Raw genomic sequence first — 27,511 nt, 5'->3', positions numbered from 1 at the left:
ATCTTACCAATGTAGGTTCAAATGCAGGCCAAGGAAAGGACAACTGAGCCATACATCATTCAGCAGGACCTGCTTCATAATTAAAACTTCATCTGCTGATGACAGGTATTAAGGATTCCTTTCTTCAGCGCTTCACATGCTGGGCTTTTTATTACTTAGGACACATGATTAGCCTTATGGAGACTGCATAAAATGCATTGTTGCTGGCACCATGCTGCATCCAAGGCTCAGTAACAAATCTCTGATTTTTTCTTTTGGTTCCTTATTTTAACATTGTAAAAGTAATGCAGATTCTCCATTACTGATTTATTGATAACATTTACTGCTGAACAAAGCAAAACCCCTTTCCAACAGTGGGCTGGGGCCCACTAGAATCATAGAACCAATAAGGTTGGAAAATACCTCAGAGATCATCAAGTCCAACCTGTCACCCAACACCTCATGACTAACTAAACCATGGCACCAAGTGCCACGTCCAATCCCCTCTTGATCACCTCCAGGAAGGGTGACTCCACCATCTCCTTGGGCAGCACATTCCAATGGCTAACAACTCTCTCTGTGAAGAACTTTCTCCTCACCTCCAGCCCAAACTTCCCCTGTTTGAGACTGTGTCCTCTTGTTCTGGTGCTGGTTGCCTGGAAGAAGAGACCAACCCCGCTCTGGCTACAACCACCCTTCAGGTAGTTGTAGACAGCAGTAAGGTCAAATGACCTTATTGACCTTCAATGACTTCAAACACCAGTTGGACTCCTTACTGAACACTGAAGCTAAATCACTGAATAGCTTAGGTTGGAAGGCACCCTAGAGATCATCTTCTCCAACCTCCCCACCACGGGCAGGGACATGAAGGAGCCTGTTGATGAATATTTCCTTCAGCCACGTGTCCAATGCATACAATGTTCAAGTGAAGGTTACGTGCTCTCAAGGTCTCTGTCCTCTGCAAGACACTTCAAAGAGCACACTTACAAACCAGCCACAGGAATGGCTTCTTGTAGCCCATGCAATCCATTTACCAGTAGACAAAGCTGGGAAAAGGGATTCTGCAGCAGCATTCCAGGGCACACACACAGGTAGGCTTTCAGACTTCAAGTAATAATAATGATAACAATCATTACCTTTTTAAAACACCTACTCTGGATTATCTTGGAGATCTGTTACATAACAACTGTGGTCCTCCCACAGCAATTCCAGCAGCTCAGCTCTGACTGCACACACATCTTTCACCATCTCCTTGGTGGTTTTACTCTACCTCCAACAATTATTGTTCTAATAAATACTTCTTGCAAATGGGGGGAAAAAAAAATCCTTGCAATAATCATACAATAACATTTTCTACATTACAATAAAAATACCCCCAAAACCCCAAAGATTCTGATTGTTGTTTTTTGCCAGTAGTCTTAAATGAAGGCATGAAGTTCTGTGGAAACTAAAAAAAGCAGCAGCAACACCTACCTGCAAAGAAAACATTGCAGGTAAGCCACCATTAACCTTTGCTGGGTATTGGAAGCCAGGGCCCTGCTTAATGGCCCTGTGCAAGCTCCATGCTCAGCCAGATCAGATACTTGGTACCAGTATCATAGAATGGCTTAGGTTGGAAGGGAACTCAAGAGATTACCTACTCCAACCTTGCTACCATGGGCTGAGATGCCTCTCAGCTCGACTCAGCTGCTCAAGGTATCATCTAATCTGGCCTTGAACACCCACAAGGAGGAGGCATCCACAACCTCCAGCTCCTGCTTCTTATGTTGTTACCTGAAACACTTAAAATCCTCCAAGGTCCAGCAGGAGGAAAAGAAAGAGAGTATTTCAAGCTGCACCAGGGGAGGCTCAGGCTGGATGCCAGGAAGTACTTCTTACAGAGATGGTTCTCAAACACTGCAATGGTCTATTCAGGGCAGTGCTGGAGTTGCCATCCCTGGAGGCGTTCAAGCCATGTGTGGACATGGTGCCTGGGGACATGGTTTAGGATTGATCCTAAACTGGGTCCAAGGCTGGACTGGATATTTTTGAGGTCTCTTCCAATCAGATGTTTTCTGTGATTTATCTTTAGAATGCTTGTTTTCAGAAGACACATCTACAGGATTGCCACGCAAGTAACAACGACTCTCAACAACTGGCATCAGCGTGGCAAGCCTGAATCCGTGCACGCAGAGAGCAAAACCTAAGAGAACCACTGCATCCATTCTGTTTTCCATGAGGCTCCATTCTATTTTAATAGACACATACCCCTGAAGATCCTCCTGGGCATTTTAAAAGGCTGCAATTTCAACTCTTTGAGGTTTTGCAAGCTGTGTTTTGTGTGGTGTATGATATCATAAACATCCTGAGCGTAATTACGACAACCGTGAACGTTAATTACAACTGCAATTTTGTGGGCTCTATTTTCCCCTCTTGGCAGCCCAGGGCCAATAGTTTTCAAGAACTTTTCGGCACCCCTGGTTTGATTTGAGCTTTTTTATTATTATTATTATTATTATTATTACAAATGTATATTATTTCATTAAAAAAATTCACACTGAAGCAAAGTCAATTCCATTTCATTACAACCGAGAATACAAAATAAATGCAACAAACTCAGAAGTTTAGGGTTGTGTTTTTGTTGGTTTGTTTTGTGTTTTGTTTTTGTTTTGTTTTTTTTAACAGTCATTTCAAGAGTGACATCAGGGACAACTTAAAAGCAGTAAACTCTCAACTCTAGAATGAGGAACGAGTTGTTTTGCTTGGCGGTTTACGCCGGCCCTTCGGCACAGGCGCTGCCCAAAGGCGGCCGCCGCGGATGCGGGGCGGCACGAGGAGCGTACACAACAGCTTCTAATGAAAACAGGAACTTATCAGGGGAGGGGGGAAAAAAAAGACCCAAACAACAACAGCAACAAAAAAAAAAAAACCAAAACACAAAGAGAGAACACCCCCTCCTCCCCCCCCCCCAAAAAAAAAACCCAACCCCTGGATAGAGACAGGCACACTTCCACAAATAGTAAACATGGGAAAATACAACTAGAACCATTTGAAAAGTTCCTACCTTACATATATAAAAAGTTCTTTAAATTGCTGTTAAAAAGGACACCTTCTGTCCAGGTTTTGTGTCAGACTTTTTTTTTTCCTTTCTTTTCTTACCTTTTTATTTTTTTTAATTTTTTTTTTTTCTTTAGTGTCTACACCAGACAAAATTTTTAAAAAAATTAAATAGTATTAATTTACTACTAAATATTTAGGAGATAACAGTGCATTAAGGACTTCTTTTTCTCTCTCTCTCTTTTCCGTATAGCAATACACGTCGCTCCTGCCCGGCGACGGCTGTAGAAGATTAAGTATGGCCTTATGTACAATACATTTATTTAACCCTAAAACAAGTCTTTGCTTGATGGTGTTAAAAGTACCATTCCTGAAGATTATGGAGGGCAACTAAGTTGACTATGTTTATAAAGTATCATACACATTGGAGCACTTCTAGCTTCCTGCCACCCCTCCCCACATACAGTGTCGCAGATCAGTGCAGGACTCGCAGCTTTCCTGCTACTCTTCCTTCATTGTGCAGTTTGTGCTACAGAAGCTTCACCAGTGTGGCCCAGGCTGCTCACCCCATTCTTGTCCCATGTGTCTGTTTCCTTTGAGCCACGATGGGAAAAGCTGTACCTGCTCTCCCACCAGCTGGCCAGGATGGAGAAGACAGCTCTGCTGGTGTCACCTGCCTCTCTTTGTATCCGTGTGGAACGTTTTGATGAGGGTGTTGAACGTTATGGGCAGAGACAGAGCTACAAGAACTAATAAAACTGCACAGGTAAGAAAACAGATAAAATTGACATGGTCCTGGCTTCCCATGACACACTGCATGATTCGGTTTTACCTCTCAGGATGACACCAGGACAACAAGGCTTCTTTCCACTACAACTGCCACCCATGCCAGCAATGCACATCAAGCTCCCGGGAAGGGGTGAGATACTTCACCACCAGAAGGAACTGCAAGAGTGTGCACAGCCCGCATTTCACAGCAGATGTTTTTATTTGCTCTCCTTCCAGTTGAGAGTTTGAAGGCAGCAGAGGAAAAACAGCTCAGCTTGGTATGTGCACACACAAGGAGAGCCAGGGAGGAGTGGTGTGTGGTCACCCATCAAACCTAACCAGCGCCAGTTCAGCTTAGAGAGAGGGCATGGCAGTCGCTCTAGAAGCTGGAAGCTCACTTAATTCAAGCACCTCACATTGCTGTGCAGTTTCACACTCTACACACAGATTAACCTACACCACGGGTTTTGCCTTTTGGCACACAAGAGCCTGCTTTGATTCAGCATCTCCCTGTCACCTCCTGCTGCTATATGAACTCTGATGATCAGCTGCAAGTGACAGTAGGAAGAAGAAATGTTAGACAAATAGAATGGAAAAGACAAAAGGAATTTGAGAGAGCAGGAAGGGACAAAAAAGTTACTCTGCCAAAGGTTAATTTCCAGAAATGTGACATTCAAGTCACAAAAACATAAAATAAATGTTACCTTGTGGCACTGGCCCAATATCCATTAGCCCAGCCAGCACCAGTAAGAGGTGAGACATTCCACTTACAGAAGGAATGCAACCCCAGACTCACTGAAATAAAGGAATAAGGACAATCTGTTCTTTCACACATTTTGAAGGTTACACACTGAAAGCATCCTTTGGGAGATTATTTTTCCCCAGAGATAATTTTTTTCCCTCAAATGATTTCATTTTCACCCTTTCCTTAGCTATTTGATGGCACAAGCAGCTTTTAGTTGCTTTCCCGGAGAAGCTGGGTGTTGTCAAAACCACACCAGGGTAGACACAGCCAAAGCAAGCCAACTGTTCACTAAAGGTATGAAAACAGCATGTGTTTGAGCTGGAAGGGGCACTAAGGGTGATTTGGGGCTCAAATCCAGTAGAAACATGTATATGTCTAGCTGTGATGAAAAGCATTCTCTCCAGTGCAAACAGGTTGACTCCTCTTGCTAGGTCTGAGCACCCTAGCCCTGAGCATACACCCTTTGGTATGGACACAGGCCAGAAGAGAACACAGGGTGGTACAAAGGCCTGGAACGTGAACCATTTGCATATCAACTCTTCACCTCTTTTCTGGACACCACCTGTAGAAGCTCATTGTGGCAATGCCAGCGACGAGCAGTGTGAGCAATCTGGCAGTGCAGGCCTAGAGCCTGACATGGTGGTAGGCCATGCTCAGCATAAGTGCAGAGCCAGCTAGCAGTGCACCAAAACAGAGCTGTGCCTGCAGCATGTAGCTAAACCAGGACACTGGTAGCTATAAACACAGAAAGTTATCTTGGGACAACAGGACATGCACCTGCATCAACCACCTCGCGTGTCATTAGTAGCTGGACCAATAACCTATACTAGTGCGATGTGTGGTCACTGAGAGGGAACCAATGAAGCCATGCCAACGAGGCTCTCCGAGTTTATAGAAGTTGTAGAAGTTCCCTTGCTATGCACTTCTGCCTTTCCTTTCCCTTCTTCTTCTATGCTTTACTTTACTGTGCTATACTCGCACCATAGGCCTGCAATACTGGAACAACAAAGGAACAATACTCGATCATATTGGTCGTCTGTACTGACTCCAATCTCCGTCTTGATACTCACTGATGTTCCATTGTTAGCAGCTTTCTTAAATGCATGTTTCCAGGTTGCCTGCAACAAGAGCCTGCCTGATTTCTGAAGGCTGAAGGAAAGATGAAGCTGTCCCAAATTACACGTTGTGTCTCTCCAAATAACTGTGCTTGCAGAAGTTGGACAATAATCCTCTGATTATCCCTTCTGAACTCTTGCTTATTTACTGGGGATTTTCTGCCAGCTACCCATCCACTTAGAGTCCTTAGGGACATGTTTGCTCCAGGGAAAAAGAAACATTTCAGTGCAATCAGGAGCATCTGGTGAAACTAATCTGGGTTAATCACAGCAATGTGAGGGACACAGAAAATGCATCATCAGAAACGTGGGGGGAAAAAGGAACAGTTTTCAACATGCTTTGCAAATCGCACAGTAATTCCTCTTCATTATTAACCCTAACATAAAATGATTTTGCTTTCACAAGTCTTAGTGTTTCTGTCCCCTTCTCACCTTTCTATTTAGAAAACTGACTCAGGAATGTGAAAGAAAGCTAAAGGTACAGAACTCTCACACACACCAATCAGCTGCTTAACAGAAAAAACAGAGCCCACTGTCCACATTCCTACTGAGACTCAAGGGCAGTAAATACATTTTCCTGACTATTTTGGTGTCCAGCCTGGGAAGACATTCCATTCTTCTGCTCCAACAGATCCTGAAAGCATCTCCTTTTTTTTTTGTTTTTGTTTTGTTTTTTAATGTGACTGTCCTGGTTTCATTTCAAACAATGCTTCATGTAAAACTACTCAGGGCATGATCACTGTGATTTCCAGAATTCAATGTGAACGAGTTAAGAAACATCAGCAATCTTCTGCTCGGTGTTCGGTCCGGTAGCATGAAGCATATTTGTTGCTGCAGAGACTTTTGAGTGGGTGGTTGGTTTGTTTCTTTTTCTCTCTCTTTCTCTTTTCCTTTTTTTTTTTTTTTTTTTTAAAATTTTATTTATTTCTTAAAGGTTTTGTTTTTGCTTTTTTTTTTTTTTGCCTTTTAATTTTTTAAGACCTCGCCTGAAAACTAGACTAATAAAAACAGAATAGTAAAATACTCTGGAACAGTAAAATCTTGCTGTTCTTGACATCCATGAGCAAAACAGTAATATCCTGTGGAAAATAACATAGTGCTTTAAAAAGGTGCAATATACCTGTATAGCTAAACTGGTTTGCCTAGTATAAAACTAACTATATACAAGCTTGAAAGCCTGGGAGTTCCAAGATCTGAAAACTTTAAAATCCCATCAAAGAGACTCGAAAAGACAGATTTATGGCAATCACTACAGCATAAGGAAGGTGCACCAGGAATCCTTCAAAATTCCAAAGGTTAAAGAAGTTAAGTGCTGGGTTCAGATCAGAAGGGTTCATTAGAGTAACCACAATGGAACACATGCAAGGGCAGGGTGGAAGGAAAACTTCACGAGAATCTCCTTTATGGCAATAAAGGGACAGGGGGTGGGCGGAGGGAAGTCTTCAGTGAGTGAAGTTTTCCTTTTGTCATCATGAATTTTAACTCTGCATCATAGTTTGTTATTTTTGGTTCTTCTCATCGTTATGAACTTCATATTGCTGGAGTCTTCTGGCTTTTAGTCCATTCCTTTCTGAGTGCAGCCTGCTAGCCCTCTCAGTACCTGTGAGACTGATGAGATTGGTGATACTGGGAGCTCTGCTGAGACGACGTGGAATAGCCCATTGTACTCTGGGACTGAGAAGATCCCTGAATGTTGCTTTGGTAACTCAGGCGTGAGCTGGAGTGCTGCAGGAAAAGAGAGCAGGATCAGGGGAATGAAAACCTGCCTGTTCAGGAAACTTTTACCCACTCTGAAACTCACTCAAATGGGACTCTTGGAGAAGCTGACTAAACAGTGTTACTGTTTTAAGGTCCCATAAACCAAGCAATCAATCTGATCTGCAATCAGCCTTGACCCAGCACACAACACACCTAGGAGACACCTAGGAATACAGCATGTCCACACCCATTTCTGCAGGAAAAACACAGGAGAGAGAGCAGACTCCATTTCAAAATGCAGCTGTTTCTTCAGTGTATGTCTATGTGATGAATGTTGTGACGCTACAGGAACTCATTCTGGATGAAAAGCATCAGCTTGCCATGCTAAGCAGAACACCCAAGGTCACATAAGGAATGCTCGGTAAAACCCAGCAAGGAATTTGCACTGTCATTTGTGGAAGCAACAGAGGTTGAGGTTGGTGAGCTACCACCACCACCAACAAATGGCAATAGATCACAAACTAAATGAAACTCAAAAGTAAAGGGAATCCTCTTCCTGCTTCTGGGTACAATACAACAGAGCAAAATTAATGCCATAAGACTAGAGGAATGCATTAACTTGCCCATGCTTATTTTTGTTTCACAGAAGAGAATTTAACAGTCAGACTTGGACAAATTGCAGGCATTCCTTTCTGGAACAGAAGACAGTCAGCTAGAACTTAAGGGCAGATAGCCAAATCTAAATGTAAAAATGGATTATCAGAGCATAGTTTCGGGAGTGATGTAAAGGAAACACATGCAGATCATCATTTTGATGCCTGTGCTGTTACAGTTTAGAAGGATGGGTGAAACAAAACATTCATTCTTATCTGAGAAAAAAAAAATCATCAATATTTAGCCTGCTAGCAACTTGTAAGGGAGAAGTCTGCCAACGATTCAGGGAGCTGTGTAAGGATTCTATACTGGATATCATCAAATGCATCACACTAGCCCTCAAAATACAGACCAAACCAGGGCAGCCATAAATCCTGTGCAGTCAGACAGCTGCAGGGCCCTCAAGCCTGGCTGGAACTTTTCAGAAAAGAAACTTCTCTGTCTTTACCTTTAAAATAACCTCAATGCCTTCATGTTCATTGGTAATTAAAAGAGTAAAACAGAAATGAGAGAATAATGTCTGGCACTGAGAAATCAATTGTCTGAGAAGAAGGGCAGCTGGGTTTTTCCAAAGCCACTTCTTTTGAGCTTAAAGCAGCCTGAAAAGATCATTCTCTCTTCATTCTCCAGGTGATTCTGCCCTAGCAGAGGGGGTGGACTAGATGATCCTCAAAGGCCTCTTCCAACCCCTACCATTCTATGATTCTGTGTGATTCTCCAAGGTGTTCTGCTTTCACCTCATTGCTGTCCCAGGAAACACAAACTCACAAGTACTGAAGGATCTGGCAAGTTCAATGCTTTCCATAATGAGTGCAAGTCACATTTTCAGTGGAAAATAGAATTCTAGCAAGCACACACAAGTATGCAAACCTCAGCAACAGTGCAGTGATATTGCTTTTACTTCTGAATGCTGCTGTACTGGAAAACATGAAATCTCTTCCACGTGGGTCACATTAGAAGCAATGCCTGTCTTTGTGCCCTACTTCAGCATGAATCATACTGACAAACCAAAGCATCATTCTTGTGCTAAAATGCATTCTTCTTCAAGTTTAGAAGCAGGCTTGGAAAGGTACTAGAGCAAACTACAGACCCACTCCATACATGTGATGATATAAGGTAAAACGAAGCAGGAATCAAAGGAGAGAGAGCCTGGTTTCAGTTTTGCCTCTGCTTCTTGGGATCTTCTCAGATCTGCTTCTCATACAGGATTAAATATTGCCAAAAGCAGAGTATCCTGAACTTGATCTAAAGCAGCACTTATGTGCACAGAATAGTTTCACTAGCTCCACTAAGATTACTCTCAAACATAAAGTTCAGTATACATTTAAGGGCTCTCCTGGAGTGGACTGGTTCTCAACACTTTACAAGGTGCAGCAGAGATGACTCATGCTGCTGTTCTATTGAAAAGTCCTAACCACAGAACAAAAATCTTCTTACTTTAAACCCACATTTTAATCCAACACATCACAGCACACTCGCTCAGGTTACCTGAAAGATTTATTAAAGGTGGGGAAGCAGGTGGGGGAGGAACAACAACATTTTGGCCTGTGGTAGTTTTAGGCTGTGCCTTGAAAAATTTCCACAGATCTTGGGCAGCAAGCGATAGAATACAAATAAATCACCATGGGGTGTAAAAAGGAAAATAATGATAAGCCCTAAACATCTTAATATCTATAAAGTTACTTTGTATAAGTTAACTTTCTCTCTTTTCAGCTTCCTTGCTCTGGTAGATACTAACTTGTGCTTCTGCTGGCTTTGCTGACCTTGAATGCATTCTTGCTGTGGTTAAGTAACTAACAGCAACTCTCTGCTCTTTCTCTCGTCCCATGTACAGGGGGAGGGAAGGGAGCAGGGATGGGGAAGCTATTAGTAGCCCCCTGGTTTATCCAGGGGGGTTCTTGTGCTGTTTATAAATTGTAAATACATGTAAATATTGTGTGCTTTGTACACATTCACTGCATTCCAGATTTTAGATTGTAGTTCAGCTTGTAAATACAGCTTCCCTTGCTCTCTAACTGAGCCAGTCTGGCAATTTTATGTTTGGGGGAGGGAATTTTCAACCCACCACGTTACAATTAATTGTTGTCCAACGTGGGGCTCGAACCCATGAGGCTGAGGTTGAGAGTCGGAGTTTGCTTGCCTAAAACTACCACACGGCCCCAGGGTGCCAGAAGCAGGAGGAGATCCAGAGGTACCTGATAATCCGAAGGCATGACAGGCCCGCCTGAGTTAGTGCCTGAAGGCCCTATGCGTGGTTTCTTGTTGGGAGGCACCTGGTTGAGGCTGGAGTCCTGGCTGTGCTGCAGCCCCGCGCCCGTGCCCGTGCCGCCGGTGCCGGCGCCGCCGGCCGTCCCGTTGGTCTGGGCACTGTTCTGCTGCTGCGGCTGCGCCTGCTGCGCCCCGGCCTGCGCCTGCTGCTGAGGTGCTGTTTGCTGCTGATGCTGATTCTGCTGCTGTTGATTCTAGGGGTGGAAGCAACACAATATGGTCACTTGCTCTCTCCACTCGCCTCTCAGCTTGATGGAGTTGCCAACCCCAGCACCACCATGCCTGAAGAGGAGGAGGCGGCGGCGGCAATTCGCCTGCTCTGTGGGAACGCATGGCAAGGCTGTGCCTTGGGAGGAAGGTGTCCTCAGAGCACTGCTGCATGCCTTGTGCTTGCTTTGGGCTTGTGAACAAAGCAGCCCATAGTGACACTGGAAGGACAGCCCAGTGCCTCCTCCAGCCAGCTAAGCACTCACTGAGGAGGCTAAAAGGGACAACTGATCAAGCAGTAATTAACTAACAAACTCAATCTAACCCCCTCAAAATTCTACCAGCACTCAGTGGCAGATGTGGTGAACCACAGCAAATTATTTTAAGGGATTCAATGGCCTTGGTCAGGCAGAATCAAACTCACTTTTGAAACTTTCACAGATGACAGATTACATTAAGACAAAGGAGGTTGGCATCTTGAAGCCATGGTTTAGTCAGTCATGAGGTGTTGGGTGATAGGTTGGACTTGATGATCTCTGAGGTCTTTTCCAACCTTGTTGATTCTATGATTCTATGATCACTGCCAGACAGTTACACAAACTGAGACTGCAGGAATGGTATCATTTCTCCCAGGCTGTGAGGAAATTCCATGGCAGAACCAGAACCAGGTTTCATTACTGTTTTGCTCTCCTGTGCTTTTAAGTACCTTGTAAGGAGTGGTATCCTGGGGATACAGTCCAGCATGATACTGGATACAGGGTCAGAAAATCTTACTGAAATAGCAGAAAAGTGAAAGTTGGCCAGAGAGTAATAGCTGAAGACAAAAGAAAAGGAAACAGCTGAAGGAAGAATCTGGCAAGGGAAGGAGAAGACTGGCAAAGGAAGAGAAGCCAGGTTATTAATATGACACTGGGACCTAGCAGGAAGAGAGACAAAGAGACAGTGTCAGAAAAGGGAGAAAAAACGTAAGAATTGGAACATGAGAGCAAAATACATTGTACTTTTCTGGCTTCAGATGGCTACAGACTGAAAAGAGCCTTAGGGAACTGGAGGGAAGGTTATAAAACCAGCAGAGTGCAACTCTGCCCTCCACGGTTAGAGAGCTAGAAAGTCCATCCATTTGTCTGCTTTGAACACCAGGGATGGCTCCTCCACCAGAGCTCTAAAACACAGAAGAGAATTGCAAAGAAAAGCAATTTTGCTCCAAATACAAGATAGAGCATCACGGAAAAACCCTACAATTATCATGGCTTGAACTAAAAAGCCTCCCCTCCAACACACTGCATGGAGTATTTCAGGATGGTCTGTTACATAAGCATCAAAGCTTCAGCAGGGCAGCCTTTTATAAAAGCTTCCCTTTATCAGTTTCTCAGAAATCATGGCAATCAGTTGCCACTAGCAGAAATTTCTTGATGCCCAAATCGCCAAAAGGCATTTAGTTACCAGGGGTAAGTGACATAAACGATCTGCATCTAAGCCACAACAGTCTCCCAAGACACATTCAGGTGAAATTTGCAATGATGTGCTCATTTAAGATCACAAAGAAGCCTGGTGTGTTCAAAGTCTGAAGAGGCAGCTTGCATTTCCTTTCTACATTTAGCAAGCCCAATAATGCAGCCTCCTGCTTCTAGCCCTCAAATCCTCTCTCAGTCAGATTTGGTTTCCCAGGAGATTGAAATGTCAGTAATATTAAAAATTAATCAAGATGGCTTGTTAAAAAAAAAAGAACAAATTTATCTTTTCAGAATGGTTTGAGCTTCACTGACACAAACAAACACCAATAACCAAGGCAGCATTTGCGCTAGAATTCCACAATGTGTGTTCCTCATAGGGGTGCTGGGATGCAAGTGAGGTGGTGGCTACTGTGAGAGCTGAAAACCAGCAACTCTGTTAAGCATAAACAAGAACTGCAGGACCTCTCACCATTACAGACAAGAGTTTGTCACAGGTTCCATGTTTTGTGCTCTGGATATTAGCACAGAATTTACCTGACTAGTCTGAGCTTGCTCCTCTGTGCAGCTACTACTGCTATCACCTGGGTAGAGACTGAGATCTGGCTGAGGTCTAGCTGCACCACCATAGCACACACAACCAGTTCACACCTGCAAAAAACACTGTCCTCAGATCACCCTCGTTCGTGGTGGCTCCTAAATGAAGAAACTTGTATAAGCTCTACAGGTAGCAACATATTGCTACATGGCACCTCTTGGGCATGAATTACCAAAAGGAAATTCCAGTCCTCCCTAGAAACCAACCCAGCAGAAACTTGCCTAACAGAACCTGCATGAGAAATAATCTTTTCACTCGCTGGAGCTTTGCTGACTACCCCTGTTAACCACTTTGAAGAACCAGATGCTTATGTTAAAGGTTCTTCAAACTTAGAGGCAAGCTCCAGATAAACAAACATGGACAGCTCCTGTAGGTTTCCAAAGGACCATGCAGATATTTATGGGTTTAAAAACAAACCAGAAAAAATAAACAAACAAATCCTTTCACTTGCAACAACATCGTAAAGAAACAAAATGTGGCACAGAATCAAGGCTCAAAATATCCTTTACCTTCACGTTTCTACACTGTGGGAACACAGTCAATGGGTCAGTGGCTGACAGATTACCTAAATGGTCTGAAACAAGTTCAGTTGGGAGTGTGCATAAATCCCTGACTGTCCACAACGACCTCAAAGGCCATTTCTATAATGGCTGTTTTGAATATAAACAGGTCACTGTTTCCCCCCAGCACTCCCAGGAAAAAGACAGATATTTACTTTTAAGCACCCTGACATAAGAAAAGGCAGAGACCTTTTAAATCACAAGGTGTGTTCCTGGTTTGGAAGCTCTGAGAGTTGAAGCAAAGCTAGTAAATAATTACAACCAATCAGTATCATGACTTTCACTGAATTTTTGCTTAGGGGTCTGCTTCTTCTCTTTGCAAAAACTACCTAGATCCAAGAGGCCAGGATCTTACCAGGTTCCTAGTACAGAAGAATACAAACTATCTGCTCCAAATCTAAAATGTGCTGCCTGAAATCTACTGTGAGGGGCACACTTGCAAACTCAGCCAGTTTCTCATGTTGCACAGAAGGTCTGCAGACAGAAGATGCATGTAGTTGAGTGCCTTCTCCTAAAGACTAACAGTGCTCATCTAGTCCTCAGACAATCACAGTTTGAAGCTGCTGGTGTCTCATGATACACTGTGAAGTGAGAACAACAAGCTGTTTCCAAATACTACAGCACCATTGTCCAGCCTTCACAGCACGAAGGGACAAGCACCAGGGTCACGCAGCACAGCTGAGCTACGCGTACAAAGCAGGTCACATTATGCTGCACACACCAAAATTCACTGTGCACACAAGTAAGCTCTTGCTCGTGTCTATGGAGCTATGGGCAAGAGTATTCAGAGCAGACTGTCACCTCCAGAGCAGTTCATGCTCCTTATTACTCCTTTGTCTGAGAGCCCTTAAAACATCATCAGGAAACTGCATGCAGATGGATGCAATGGTCTGACGCAGCGCCAGAAGCAGGCTGCCACTATTTATTTGAGACCCTGACAGCCATCTATTTTCAAATGGCTGGATGTATGCCACTCATACAATGGAAATGCCATTCCTGTCTTCTGGTCACAATGTACTTTCATCCTGCAGTGCAGGAGGAGATAGCAAGGTCCTCCTGGAATGACAGCAGCTGAAAGCAGGCTCCTGCTGCAGAACAACCCATCCAGCTCACGCTCCACAGGTCAGGACAAACCATGCTGGTGATACTGCCTGAGACACCCCAAAGCCATCTGATACTTTCCACCTCTCTGGGAAGCAGTTTTATGAGAGCCTTGCCTGGAAAACATATTTTTTTATTAACTCTTCCCCTTTCACACATTTTTGTATGGCAGCACCATGACTCACTCTTATGACATGCTTAAAAGAAAGGAAGAAAGCAAAGTGTATTTATACCTTATCCCCTTTCTCTTCAGGTTCATCTTCATTGAGGAATTCTCTTTTAGGATACGGAATCTGACAGCCAGCAAATACACTGAAACACAGTAAACAGCAAACACTCCACAAACAGCTACATATGACATACATTTGCTTAATGCTGTATTAGACCCAAGTGACTGTAACGCAATTCCTTGTGCCTCATGAGCCCTGATGCCGTAAGTGAGTAGCACTGTGCTGATTGTAATGTCAGCTCCCTGTGCTGTTGGCATGAGGCCATCATTTAGAAATCATGGCATGGCTGAGCATGCCTGAATGCCAGAACGACCACTTGTTGATCCAGATGGCAAAACGAACAAACAGAGTGTCAGAGGTTCTACAACACCTAGTTGCAACATGCACTGCACAGAGGACCTGATCCAAAGAGTATTAATGTCTTAGGAGCCTGCCTTGGCTTACAGTGGGCTGAAACATATCTGCCAACCACAACTACAGAGCTTCTCAGGTCTTGTTTAGAGAAGGAGGGGAAAAAAAGCTTTTCAGTTCAGCTGACTAATGGGATTTGGAACATTCTTTAATGCTTATGGCAGCCATAGCTCCCCATGGATTGATGATACCATAATAACAAAATGACCAATGGATCTTGACCAGAACAGAACAGGGAACAGATTCATTCTCTAAATACTGAAATCATGTCATACAAGCTTTAATAGTACATTCAGAATTACAACATTAGTGTGGTACTGGGTTATTGTCCATGACCACTTGGTTCTGGCACCAGTAGATACAGACCCTTCAGTACCACACTAACAGTTTCTACTGAGCATTCCTGTGCTACTGCTTCCTGTGGATACAGATAGGTATTTGTGAATTTTTCAGCTGTTGTCTCATTTCAGGGATTAGCATTTAGCAAAGAGAAGACACCCCTGAAGAGCACCCCTGAAGAGCATGGAAGAAGGAATACATACTCTGATGTAGGCAGAGGATCCTCTTGAAAGTAGGGGTCCTGCAAAGCCTGCTCTGAGGTAATTCTCTTTGTAGGGTCCATAGTAAGAAGCTTCTGGAGCTGCAAAGCAGAACATTCAAAACAACAAAAAGCTTATCAAACTATCATTTTTCAATCTATGACTTATATGTCTTGGACTGTGGACTGTTAAATTATTTGTGGCTTGTCCACACAAGCCTAAATTGGCATTGCTTGTTCAGTGAAGATCCCCAGAACCAGAATGCACATCCATCAAAGCACTAAGGCTGTGAAGCACTTCTCCCCTAAGAAATACCGTGTCAGGCAGCATGACTTGCTAGGGCTGAACCCCTGTGCTGTAGCAAGACTGAATTCAGCTTTCATAAAGCATGATTTTTACATAATGATGCTTGGCTATGGCTTGTGTATAGCTTTTATACTGTTCTGTGCTGCTGACACAACAGGAAAACTGTGTCAGAAGAGACTGAACATGACCAGAACTCTCCCTATGACTTTAAGGACGGAAACAATGAATCTTCACTTCTCAGACTTTAACATCGGTGTTCATTACAATGAGACTGAAGAACAGCAATGCATTCCATACCTAGCACCACACTGACTTCCAAGTACCTACCAAAAGAAAAACTTTGCTGTCAGGCTTGACTTTGTGTTTCTCCATGTATTTTATGAGGCTACTATTGGCATATCTGAAAAATACAGTTGAACAAAGACATTTCTGAAATCATGCAGCATTAAGAACATGGAATTGTACCAAGTGAATATTGAAAACCAAAACCAACCACAAAATATTGCCCAGTCCTTAAGTGAATTGCAAAAAGAACTGCTATCAGAAGATAGATCAGGCATTTATCTAGCAGCTGCAGACAAAATGTGGTTTGCACTAACAGGACTATCAACAACTGTCCACAGAGTATTTTCACGGACCATGGATAAGCCTTTGACATGGATATATGGCAGAGAAACTCAGCTTGAAGTTTACACTCCAGTTTGCCACAGCAACTCTGCCACAGAAAGCACACAGCAGCTCCTAACAGCACAACAGCTGAGGTGCAGTTTGGTAGAGGGGTTAATTTGCCATTCTGTCTCCCACCCAACATGATATGTATGCCATGTGCCTTGCCTTTAATCTACAAATCCAGTGGCTATCTATAGTCACTGTCAAAAGAAAGAGGCTCCATGCACAGATAAGCCTCATATCTTTTCTAAAGCCAGCATAATGAATCTATGGCAGAGCTGGAAACAGAATCCAAATCCAATCCTCTGCCTTGCAAGAGGCTGTGTTGCTCCTTACACCCTCTGATCTATCAGAGCACCAGGAAGCTAAAAGAGGAAAATCCTCAGACAGGCTTTGCATGGCAGCATGTCACCTTCGATGGAAATTTCTGTCCAGTTCCACTGTTTTCACCTATCTGCTGGTCAAAAGGACCAGGAAGGTGCTTCCTCATTCTTGCTCACCCAAAATGAATGAAGTCATCTTCAACAGCTAACACAAGTGGTCTAAGTAAGCTGATTTGTCTGTGCCTGCCATAGATTAAATTGCACTTATGGCAACCCTTCTAGAGAAGTGAGGTGGCCACTCAGGTGATGCTTTTAATAAGCAGCTGAGGGAGAGAATATCAACCAAAACAGCTACCAAAACCAGGGCAGCTGCCACAGCATTAAACCCAAACACTCCAACATCCCCTCCCCAAACAGTGAGAGGATGGAGCCAGTTTCTGCTTATCTGACTGCTGTTGCGTTATCGTCACTTACGTTGTTCTCCTAAAGTCTTTCTGAAGAGTTGGATATTCTGGCATCTTCCTTATGTCTTCCCAGTCTTTATCTTTGGGGTGAGGGGAAGGGGGTGGGGGGAAAGGAGAAGCATTTACAATTCTGCAAGTTTAGGTTAAAGTAATTACACAAGAAGAAATAACAGCAGTTGTTTGACTTTGCCGGCCAGTGCCATTGTTCTGTGATTGTCAGCACGTCAAATCCATCAGGCTGGCAGCTCCTTCTACCTATGCAAACAGCCAGTCGTTTCCTTTAGAAAAGACATCAACTCAGGAGCACTGTGTCTGCTGCTTTAGCAAAAGTAAATTACCTGCAGGGAATCCCATTACGCTGAAAATGCGATCCAGCTGATCGTGATGAAAGGGATTACTTGTTTTGATGTCCTCCTGACGACAGTGAAATATAGGTTCTGAAGTCAACAGTTCAGCAAATATGCAGCCAATTGCCCAAATATCTGAGGAAGAAGGGGGATAATTCATGCAAATTTACCGTGCTTCATCACTCTGCTGCTTGTTTCTGCACAGTTTCTCAACACTCTGTACAAGCACAGCAAGGAAAAGTGCCTCACAGTATAATTACACACAGGACTGTAAAAAGAATGCATGAACAGGAAACATTAAAAAAGGTAAAATGTGCAGGTTTTTGTTTTCCTCCCCAACCCAAAATGAGAGTCTCCAAATTGTGTTTCCAGTTGTACCCTGGCAGTCCAGCGCTCAACATATTCACAGTTATGCCAGGAGTCTACATAACATTTGCTGACATCACAACTTCAAGGGCACTCAGCTGACCATTAAACCCAAACCACAAATCCACCATGAAAATAGAGGGAAATTGAAGTTCTAGCACATTTCAGGACCATTCCAAATGGATGATTGGTGATTAAATCAATACTGAGAAGGAAAAGACTAACGGCTGATATGTGTAGCCAAACAGTGAGAGGTAAAATGGAAACCCAAGGTCTTCATTTTAATCAAGAGAGGGATCAACATACTTTAAAAAATAAATAAATAATAAACCCCCTGCTTGACAACTGACTCCCACTGGAACAACACTGAAACTCTCATCTACATTTCATGCATACAGAAGGAGAAAGAGCAAAGGCAGCACAGTAAGGTGATGCTTTAATGGAAGTAACAATCTTCATTTCATATTTGCCTCATTAATTGTATACTCAAAATTAACTCTATTGTACACAAGAAGATTGGTATCATTGACAGGAGAAGAAATGTCTAGACTACAAATATTTGGTCAAGTTACTATCACTACCAGCTTAGTGTTCTGTAGTACCCAAATGCTTTGTTATGTATCCCGACATGGAAGTGTCAATTTGTCAGTGAGCAGAAGGTTACTAGCAGAAAAGAAATGGATTTGCTCCTTTGACATATACATAGGATCATAGAATCAATAAGGTTGGAAGAGACCTCAAAGATCATCAAGTCCAACCTGTCACCCAAGACCTCATGACTTCTAAACCACGGCACCAAGTTCCATGTCCAGTCCCCTCTTGAACACCTCCAGGGATGGTGACTTCACCACTTCCCTGGGCAGCCCATTCCAAATGCATGTCTGGGATAGTACTATGGAAAAAGATGTTGAGATCAGATGAATAATGAGCATAGACTGCTGAACAGAAGAGTGTGGAGACTTGCCTGGTAGTTGATGTTGGAATCTTATCAAATTTAGTAATATAAATATAGAAAACTATTTACCCTTAATTTATACATCCAGGAGATAAAACAAACAAAAGCAACAACAACAAAACACACACAGAGCCCCAAAACCCAACAAGAACACAAAACTAACTGAAGTTTGGTTCATTAGATTCAGATGAATGAGAACACCAAGAGAAGTCCCTTGCTTATTGCAAGTAATCTGAGACTCAAACCCCTACCTGCTGTCAGTGTGGTGTCTAGCCCATGCTGCCTGTGAGACACATGGTCTCCTGAATAAAGACAAAAGCACTGCTCTCTATATAGGGAATGAAAAAAGAGCCATCACACTCTCTTTGCCAAAATGGGGCAGTTCCATCTCCATCATGTTGCAGGTGTGGAGCTTAGGATGTCTCAATGTGTAAGTCTTTCACCCTACTTCCTTTAAAGGAAAACCTGGTAACACTTCATTCAGAGTTTACAGCTTTGCCAGGGCATAACTTGCTCTGTGTATGGCATTACTTTCTCAGGGTTTTATCTCCCTTTGATTTTCTTATTAGTCTTATCTGCATGAAAACAAGATCTTTACCTCTCCAGATTTTATCTGCTGAGGCAGCTAATGCAGCTTATTAATCACAAATCCTGCCCGGGTAGTAGGCATAAATTATCTACTTTAGAAGGGAAATTACTTATTACTTCAAGAACAGCATTTTCATTTACCAGTATTTATTAATTCATTTTCATAATAGATAGCCAAATCCTTTTGCAGATGGTTTATACAGAGGTCAAAGGAGCTGCAGCCCTCTTGGTTTTCATGGCTTTCTTCAATGCTCACTGGGATTAACAGACTAATGAGGACTTGCCCAGCCTCTCCCTCACTGTCTGTAGTGCTCCATCCAGACTCACCTTTCTCTCTTAAAGAACAAAAATTCTAGTATTCTGGTTAACAGCAAAGCCAAACTGAGAAACCTCCTTGATGTGACACAGCAAAATGCAAAACTCTGCTCCTCCATGAGGTGAAGTACATGAGAGCAGAGCCATGCTGGCACTGAGTCCCCACTGCTGGTCTCTGTAGTTAATACAGAGAGTGCACTCCTCCCCTGACCTCCCCAAATCCTATATACCACATTTTCATCAGGAATTCTTTAGCTCTTCACTTGTGTCTCCAAAAACTGCTGCTTCATGTAGTACAGAAGCAGCACATTAGCTGGCAGTAGAGCAGGTTATAACCTTGAGAGACAGAATAGAGTGATGGTTCCATCTTCCTTCAGTTCATCTTCCAGAATGCCACTCCATGGCAGGGAACTGGGTCAGTTGGACAAGTGCTGCATTCTGGCAAGGGAAAGTGTGTTACAGCCCCATTTTCTTCCCAGTCCTAAGCCTTCACATGCGTCAGAGATGGCAGAGAACTATTATTTTTATGCCAGCTCCAGTATCTCCAAGATGCAGTAAAGAACATACTGCTGCTTTTGTTCCAGCACTGCTTATACCTCAGAGGGCCCAAGAGGTACTCTGGCAGGCTGCCAAAGCTTTTCACAGAAACAAAAGCAGAAAGAAAAATCTTCTTTCAGTGGCAACTCATCAAAACCACCAGGAATGTAATGGGTGACACAAAAGGCAGCTTTGTAGCTTCAGGGCTACTCCCCCTTCCCAAGTATCCAGCAACTGCAGCAAGAAAACAAAGTATGAAAGGTACACTGCAGAGGTCACTGCAAAGTATTAGGCAGGTCTGATACTGAAATGGTTGCCAACCTGTAATGATGAAAGAATTAAGAGCAGGCAAGATAAGCTGCTGCTTGGTGACACAGTATTCACAGAGCTTTTCAGGGGACATCCACAGCTTGGCATTTGAACTGATCTTATGAAAAAAATTGACTGATGATATAATCTGATCTGCAAGGTCTGGAACTCCTGATTCCTAACTGTGGTGCTTCAGCATTAATTCACTCTCTCCTCTTCCATTTCCCCCCCCACACCCATCTTATTCCACCACTGCAGGTGTCCAATATCATATCATCTATATTGTACACAGAGCACAGCACATTAGCAAATTGTTGGCATTTTCTGTGCTCTTCTGAACTGTAGTGAATGAGAAGAGAGCAGTGCATATTCTTTGGAAAGGAAATACATTTTTCCTAATTAAATGCAGAACAAACCAGTTTTTCTGTACCCAGTGGAGCTCTTTGCAGGTGACCTCTCCATGCTAAATGAAGAGGGACAGTGAGTGCATAATCTGTTGTGTGCTCTCAGTTGGCTTGTGTCATTAACCATTACTACTTTTTACTAGGTCCAGCATGTCAACACCTTCAGAGCTAACATCAGGTGGGCAAGAGGCCTGCTATCTGGTAGACTGCAGTTATAACAAGGAACATGTGTGAAGAGTAATTCCTGGCCTATTCCAATCCACAACCCATGACAGGCTTCTCTGGGAGTTACTGAAGCTTTTGATTCCTACCCTACTTCAGTCCACAGAGGGGAATGCACATGAAGAAATCTTACATCTCAGCACACAGAGGCTTATTTGTCCTTCCAAACAGTGCTTTACAACAGCTTAACTTTGCTTTTTACTAAGGGATCCAGGCTGATTTCTAATAAGGCACTTTTACATAATTCTAAGCAAATCTATTGACTGGATAGGCAACAAAATAAACTGCTGTGAAATGAATTCTGCTGTCAGTCACAGCTATTGCCAAGAAGCCTACATGGGAAGCAATCCCACCTGTCTTGAGAACAAGTCATTCTACTGAATCAGTGCTGTAGTGCTGAAAGCTTCAGCTGATGCTGCTGAAATTATCATGCCTGAAGGTCAAACTGATTGGATTAGCTAAAGAAATGCCTCTGCACCAGCAGTATGCACCTTGTTATAATAGTAGATACTTGGTTTTCAACCAAAAGCAACTCTTGCAAGTGAACATTTTAGATACAGTAATAAACAGAGCATTCCAAAAGCCTTCATTACTGCACTAATTAGCTAGTGTAAACTGTGTACAGGATCAGGTTTTGTAACAGATCATCTTTTGGATCTTTCAATGGCAACCTGATGTTTCATTTAAATAAATGAAATCAGCCTTCAGCCAATTGCTTTGCAAAGGAAGCCTTAGAAAAATAAATGCAGATCAAGCACCTCTAAGCTGGAAGTTCAGCTCTGCACCAAACCCTTCACCTGCTTGCATGTAAGAGGAACAGGTATTTGCAGTGCACCCCAAAGAACCACAACTGTCTCCCAGCTGACATGTATGGAATGGAGTATAAAGAGAAAGTGGGTAAAATTAATCTCCCAACCCTCTCCAGATGCTGAGTCCTGCTTTTTCATGCAATCATTCATGTTCCCTTTCTACATTAGGAGAAGATTTGGTAGCTCTCTTTTCTTTTTTCACTGTCCAGACTGTGCAGATGCTAAGTGACATCCCAGCTTCTCAGGTTCATCCCCTCACTGAGTTAACAAGAATAAACCCTCACACACTTCTGCTGAAGCTCCCTAATATCATTAACTGATTTTTGTCTTCAGGACAATACTACCAAGTAGCACTCCTACTTTACACATAATGAAACAGCACATAGGCTGGATTAAATTACATGCTGCAAGCTACATAAAACACTTGGGACTGGACCAGTATTTAAATCCAAGTCTCCCGAGACCCAGCTTACTGTTCTAAGAGATAAAACTGTACTGTCTGCCCCATATTAGAGTACCTCCATCGATTTTACAACAGCAGAGACAGGTCTGACCCACTGTACTGTGCTCACTCTCTTGACTTAATTAAGCTAGCACACACTCCAACACACCTCTCAAGACTTTTCAGAGTTGACAAGGACCACCAGTTTCCTAGATGATTTCTGGACATCAACACAAGAGCAATAAAGCAGTTAGAAGTATACAGGAATTAGTACACATTCAAAGCTGTGAATGGTTTAAAGTGGGCAACAATTCTGGGGATGATATTCCTCGAGCTGCTGTCAGCACCTCAAGTTTCCCAAAACGCTAATTCATGTAGCTTTAAAATATTCTATTTAAGTGACCTAATAATCCTTTACAAAACTCTTCAGTGTTTAGGTGATTGCAGTTATGAGACTGCAGAGCACAGAAAATGTTTTGTTGTCTTTAAAAGAAAGGAGGGGGAAAAATAAGACCCAAACATGTATAGTATTTTAAAGATCACTGTCAAGCAAGAGGGAAAAGCAGCAGTAAATCATCCAGTAACCTGCAATAACTAGATAAGAGAGCAACAATTAATCTTTGGTATTAAAATATTTTGCCTCTCAGAAAAAGCATGAGAACAACTGTGATAATCAAAATGAAGAAAGTTTACCACATGCCAAAACAAGTTTACCACAAAATATCATCTGAATCCAATTACTTCCCATGTCGTAGAACATTGCCCAGGGCAGGAACAAGGCTCCCTTCCCGGTGTAGCCAGGGTTTGCCTTTTCAGAATGCATAAATGAAGGGTTTTTTTCCCCCCCAACTTCTCTACTTTACTTTTCTAGTTTTGCCACAACCCCATCCCCCCAGATCACCACCTCTCACAAACAGGAATCTGGACCCCTATGCAGCCCACAGAAGGCTGTGGATTTGCTCTTCTTACTCCCCTGTCATGGATGTTTCAAAGCAGTCCTCAATCTGCCATGGCTCCGCAGACCACAGGCAGGAACCTCCCCTGTACATCTGTCCTGAAAACATTCCAACCTCTGCTTGGCCCAGTCTGTAATTTCTGGTTTACCAGCCTTTCCAGATAGGTCCTATTCTTTCCTGCCTTCCTCCCAACCCTCTCAGAACAAGAGACCAAAAGAGCTTTAGGCATCAGGCCAAGATTTCCAGAGGCCCCACAGCCTGGCCAGCGTGCCAACAATCTGTGCACACAGAGTAAGGACATCTGATGCGCTCGGAACGTCTGGGGCTCGCTGCACAGGCAGTATGGAATGCACATGCACAGATTTCCAGCCTAAATCCCACATAATACACCCCAGACATTTCCCTCTCTTTTTTTCCCTGCATGAAGTCAAATGGAGTTGCTGAAACTGACAGATCCAAGCATTCCTTATAAACTCATACCCTCTGATACACCTAATACTTTCCTGTCACATTTGCTTCTGAAGGCATTTTGATATCTGCTTATACCCTTCACACATTTCCAGCTTCCATAACCATGTGTCAGCCTGGAAACAGGATGAGGCGACAGTGCACTGCCCAAGCTTTGCATTACAGTTCTTCTGTGCTTAACCCTTGTTCAGGCTGGTAAATGAAGTTGCCACATGGCCAGTTCTGACATTCCTGCTGACCTATCAGCTAGACAAGGGGGGGAAAGGTAACTAAGCAATAGTGATTTCTCAGGTTCTCAGATATATTGTTGTCACAACAAACAGTAGCATCCCTTTTGGTGCAGGACAGCCTTTTAGTCTTGTTTAACATGTGATTGAATGATCACTCTAAAGAATTCTTTTGCCAACAAAATCCACTGCATCTAAAATACTGTAAGTCATCTGATGGCATTTATCACACACTACTGCTTTCAGTAAGGCAAGTGGTAAAGAGAGGTAAGACAGCATGCTCCTGTTTGATAACACTGCTAACTATACAAGCTGCAACTTGATAAACTCAAGTCTTAATCATACTATTTCCTTGTTACTATGCTACAAGATGCCCCAGAATGAATCATAATAGAGACTGCCACATGCTTTATTAAAAGTCTGTGATGAGTTCTTACTACTTACTCTGCTTACTAAAACATTCTTTCCCATTTTGATGTTTCCAGAGTGAAAAATAATCTGATTAATGTCTCCTTTCAAACCAAAAACGAGCTCACCTTTTCCTTCATTTTGCCTCAGTTGTTTTCCTCCAGTTTCCTTCAAATTACAGTGCAGAAGTCTTTGCCCATTAATGGAAGGAACATTGTACTTTGACTCCCACTTCAGCCTTGTCTCTTTAGTATTTTGAGTATCAAGGCATTTTCTGTTGTGCTGGAGACCTTCTAAAAGTTCAGTAACTGGATTACTGCTTCCATGAACACAAGCATTCTACATTTTCAGTTACTTCATTTCACCTGAAGCTTGCTGAAGTTTCTTTTGTTTACATGCTTTGCTTCTTTGCTACAGTGTTAGGATCTGGTGAAGATGTGGGAACACATTCTGCTGTTAAATTGTGGTGCTGAAAATGCAGAGCAACTTCCACAGCCTACAATAAATTCAGTACAGACTTATATTGTGGTAACAGAACAGAAAGTGACCTTTGGCTTCTACACCACTGTTTACCCAATTTGTATTCAGCTGGTAAGTTAGCTGCTTGTAACTATGGCAGCAGATTATATAAGTAATTTTACTAACAAGTAGGCCTTAGATTACAAATGTTCACAGTTCAGGAAACTGAATATTATTCCCCATGAAACCCTAACATGGGCTTTTTACTATCCTTTTAACATGCAGGAAGCAAAAGCTGTTCCTGTTTTTCAGCTGCAGTATTTTTCTGACTCTTGTACCTCCTTAAAACATGAGGTTGTAAATGTGCTGAGCAACTACTTGCTCTGCAAGCAAATAAATGCAAAGTAGATTACACTACTATGAAGGAACAAATTAAATAAAGGAGAAAGATGTCACTGAACAACTACCTCTAAATAATGAAACATGCTTTTATACTGGCTTGCAATACAAAGGATTTTTTAAGCAGTATTCAGCCCAATTTTCCTCCAGTTTTCCCCAAAGCAACTACAATTATGTCCAGAAAACAAAGACAAAAATCCTGAGTGAGACAAAAGTCAAATTCTAATTTCATTCTTTGATCATGTATGAGAATTATTTACATGCAAGCCTACAGGCTTTATGCCAAGAACAAAACTGAACTGGTCACCAGAGCAGACAATATCCAGGATAATAAGAATATAGAATAGACCAGACCAGGTTGGAAGAGACCTTCAAGATCATTGTGTCCAACCTATCACCCAACACCACCTAATCAACTAAACCATGCAACCAAGCACCCCATCAAGTCTCCTCCTGAACACCTCCAGTGATGGGGACTCCACCACCTCCCTGGGCAGCACATTCCAATGGGCATTCACTCTCTCTGTGTAGAACTTCTTCCTAACATCCAGTCTGAACCTTCCCTGGCACAGCTTGAGACTGTGTCCTCTTGTTCTGGTGCTGGTTGCCTAGGAGAAGAGACCAACCTCCACCTGGCTACAGCCTCCCTTCAGGTAGTTGTAGAAAGCAATAAGGTCACCCCTGAGCCTCCTCCTCTCCAGGCTAAGCAACCCCAGCTCCCTCAGTCTCTCCTCACAGGGCTGTGTTCCAAATCCCTCCCCAGCTTTGTTGCCCTTCTCTGGACTCGTTCCAGCAAGTCAGCATCTTTCCTAAACCTAGGGGCCCAGAACTGGACACAGTACTCAAGGTGTGGCCTAACCAGTGCAGTGTACAGGGGCAGAATGACCTCCCTGCTCCTGCTGGCCACACCGTTCCTGATGCAGGCCAGGATGCCATTGGCTCTCTTAGCTGCCTGGGCACACTGCAGGCTCATGTTCAGCCTACCATCAACCAGTACCCCCAGGTCCCTCTCTGCCTGGCCGCTCTCCAGCCACTCTGACCCCAGCCTGTAGCACTGCCTGGGGTTGTTGTGGCCAATGTGCAGAACCCGGCACTTGGATGTGTTCAGTCTCATACCGTTGGATTCTGCCCATCTGTGCAGCCTGTCGAGGTCCCTCTGTATTTCTAGTATTTTACATTATATGAGAAGTTGAGATAAGGAAGAGAGTAAAATAAAATCAAGGATAAAGCAGTAAAATCCTAAGCAAGCATCTGAATTATGTAGCAGCCATTGGACAATGTTCGGTGTGTTGCAGCAGGCAACTGATGACAGTGCACTCCCAGCAAATTCAAACAAAAATACTTCTCACAATGACAAAATTGGAAGAGAACAGAGTAGAGCTGCCATGACATTGCTTTTAGCCTGATTTTATTGGTATTTAGTAATTACACAAAATTGTGTATTATATAAAAGGCCTAGGAAAATAGCTATGGCAAATAAGCAGCTACACCAACTAGGCTGTCATTTCCTTGTTCATAAATTGCCATATTTAATCACCTTTCTTCTAAATTATTATTTCCAACTGAAGAGCAGTTAACTGAAACTCTTACATAATTTGTGAGTTATTACTAAAAGCAATACATCAGACCTCCTGAGAATTACAGGACAGAATGATAATTATGTAATATTACGAGATGTAAAAATTGCATTTCTTGCACAGAGATTTAAGAGAGAGCTTTAAGAGTTATGCCCTTTGCCAAAACCATTAGCACCGAAGCTAAACCCTCACTAGAGTGCTTAGCTCATTAAGATTACCTTTTATTTAAGTGCACATAATGCTAGAAGCAAAACACAAGTCTGGACTCAAACTGCATGAACATCATCCCTGCCGTTGTGTTATCCCTTCTTCCCTTTGCCTTAAAGCTGCACACAGATCACCTCCAGGTGCCTTTATTCTTTTCAGTCATGTGCTCCTCCAAATTCTTCAGTCAGCTGTCAAACCTCACCTTGCAACTTCCCTTTTTTTTTCCCCCCTTTCCATCTTTTTTATTTTGCTGCCCAAACCACTCTGGCTGCTCACACTGCACATCAGGTACCAGACAACCTACTCGCATCCCTTCTGGAGATTCATTGGCGAGAGTCTGCTATAAGAAATAAAAGCCTCAGGAACAATACACCACTAGCAAACCCAGCTCTCT

The 27,511-nt window shown here is 43.0% G+C and overlaps 1 protein-coding gene across 1 annotated transcript in view; it reads right to left on the bottom strand.

Annotated features, from left to right (window-relative positions):
- Nucleotides 1-6,585: 6,585 nt before the first annotated feature.
- CDK19 (cyclin dependent kinase 19) overlaps nt 6,586-27,511 on the bottom strand; it is an 83,222-nt gene continuing 62,296 nt past the window's right edge. The window contains exons 7-13 of the mRNA XM_054174006.1: nt 17,461-17,604; nt 17,133-17,202; nt 15,994-16,066; nt 15,364-15,461; nt 14,414-14,492; nt 10,191-10,457; nt 6,586-7,368 (exon numbers count right to left, since the gene is read on the bottom strand). Of these exons, the coding sequence (XP_054029981.1) occupies nt 7,237-7,368; nt 10,191-10,457; nt 14,414-14,492; nt 15,364-15,461; nt 15,994-16,066; nt 17,133-17,202; nt 17,461-17,604 (863 nt within the window). The 3' untranslated portion in view covers nt 6,586-7,236. The remainder of the gene's footprint in view (nt 7,369-10,190; nt 10,458-14,413; nt 14,493-15,363; nt 15,462-15,993; nt 16,067-17,132; nt 17,203-17,460; nt 17,605-27,511) is intronic.

The sequence above is a fragment of the Dryobates pubescens genome, chromosome 28 (assembly GCF_014839835.1).
Source record: "Dryobates pubescens isolate bDryPub1 chromosome 28, bDryPub1.pri, whole genome shotgun sequence".
In the NCBI taxonomy this organism is placed as follows: domain Eukaryota; kingdom Metazoa; phylum Chordata; class Aves; order Piciformes; family Picidae; genus Dryobates; species Dryobates pubescens.
The sequence above is the reverse complement of the archived record's forward strand: the minus strand, read 5'-3'. Positions and strand labels throughout refer to the sequence as shown.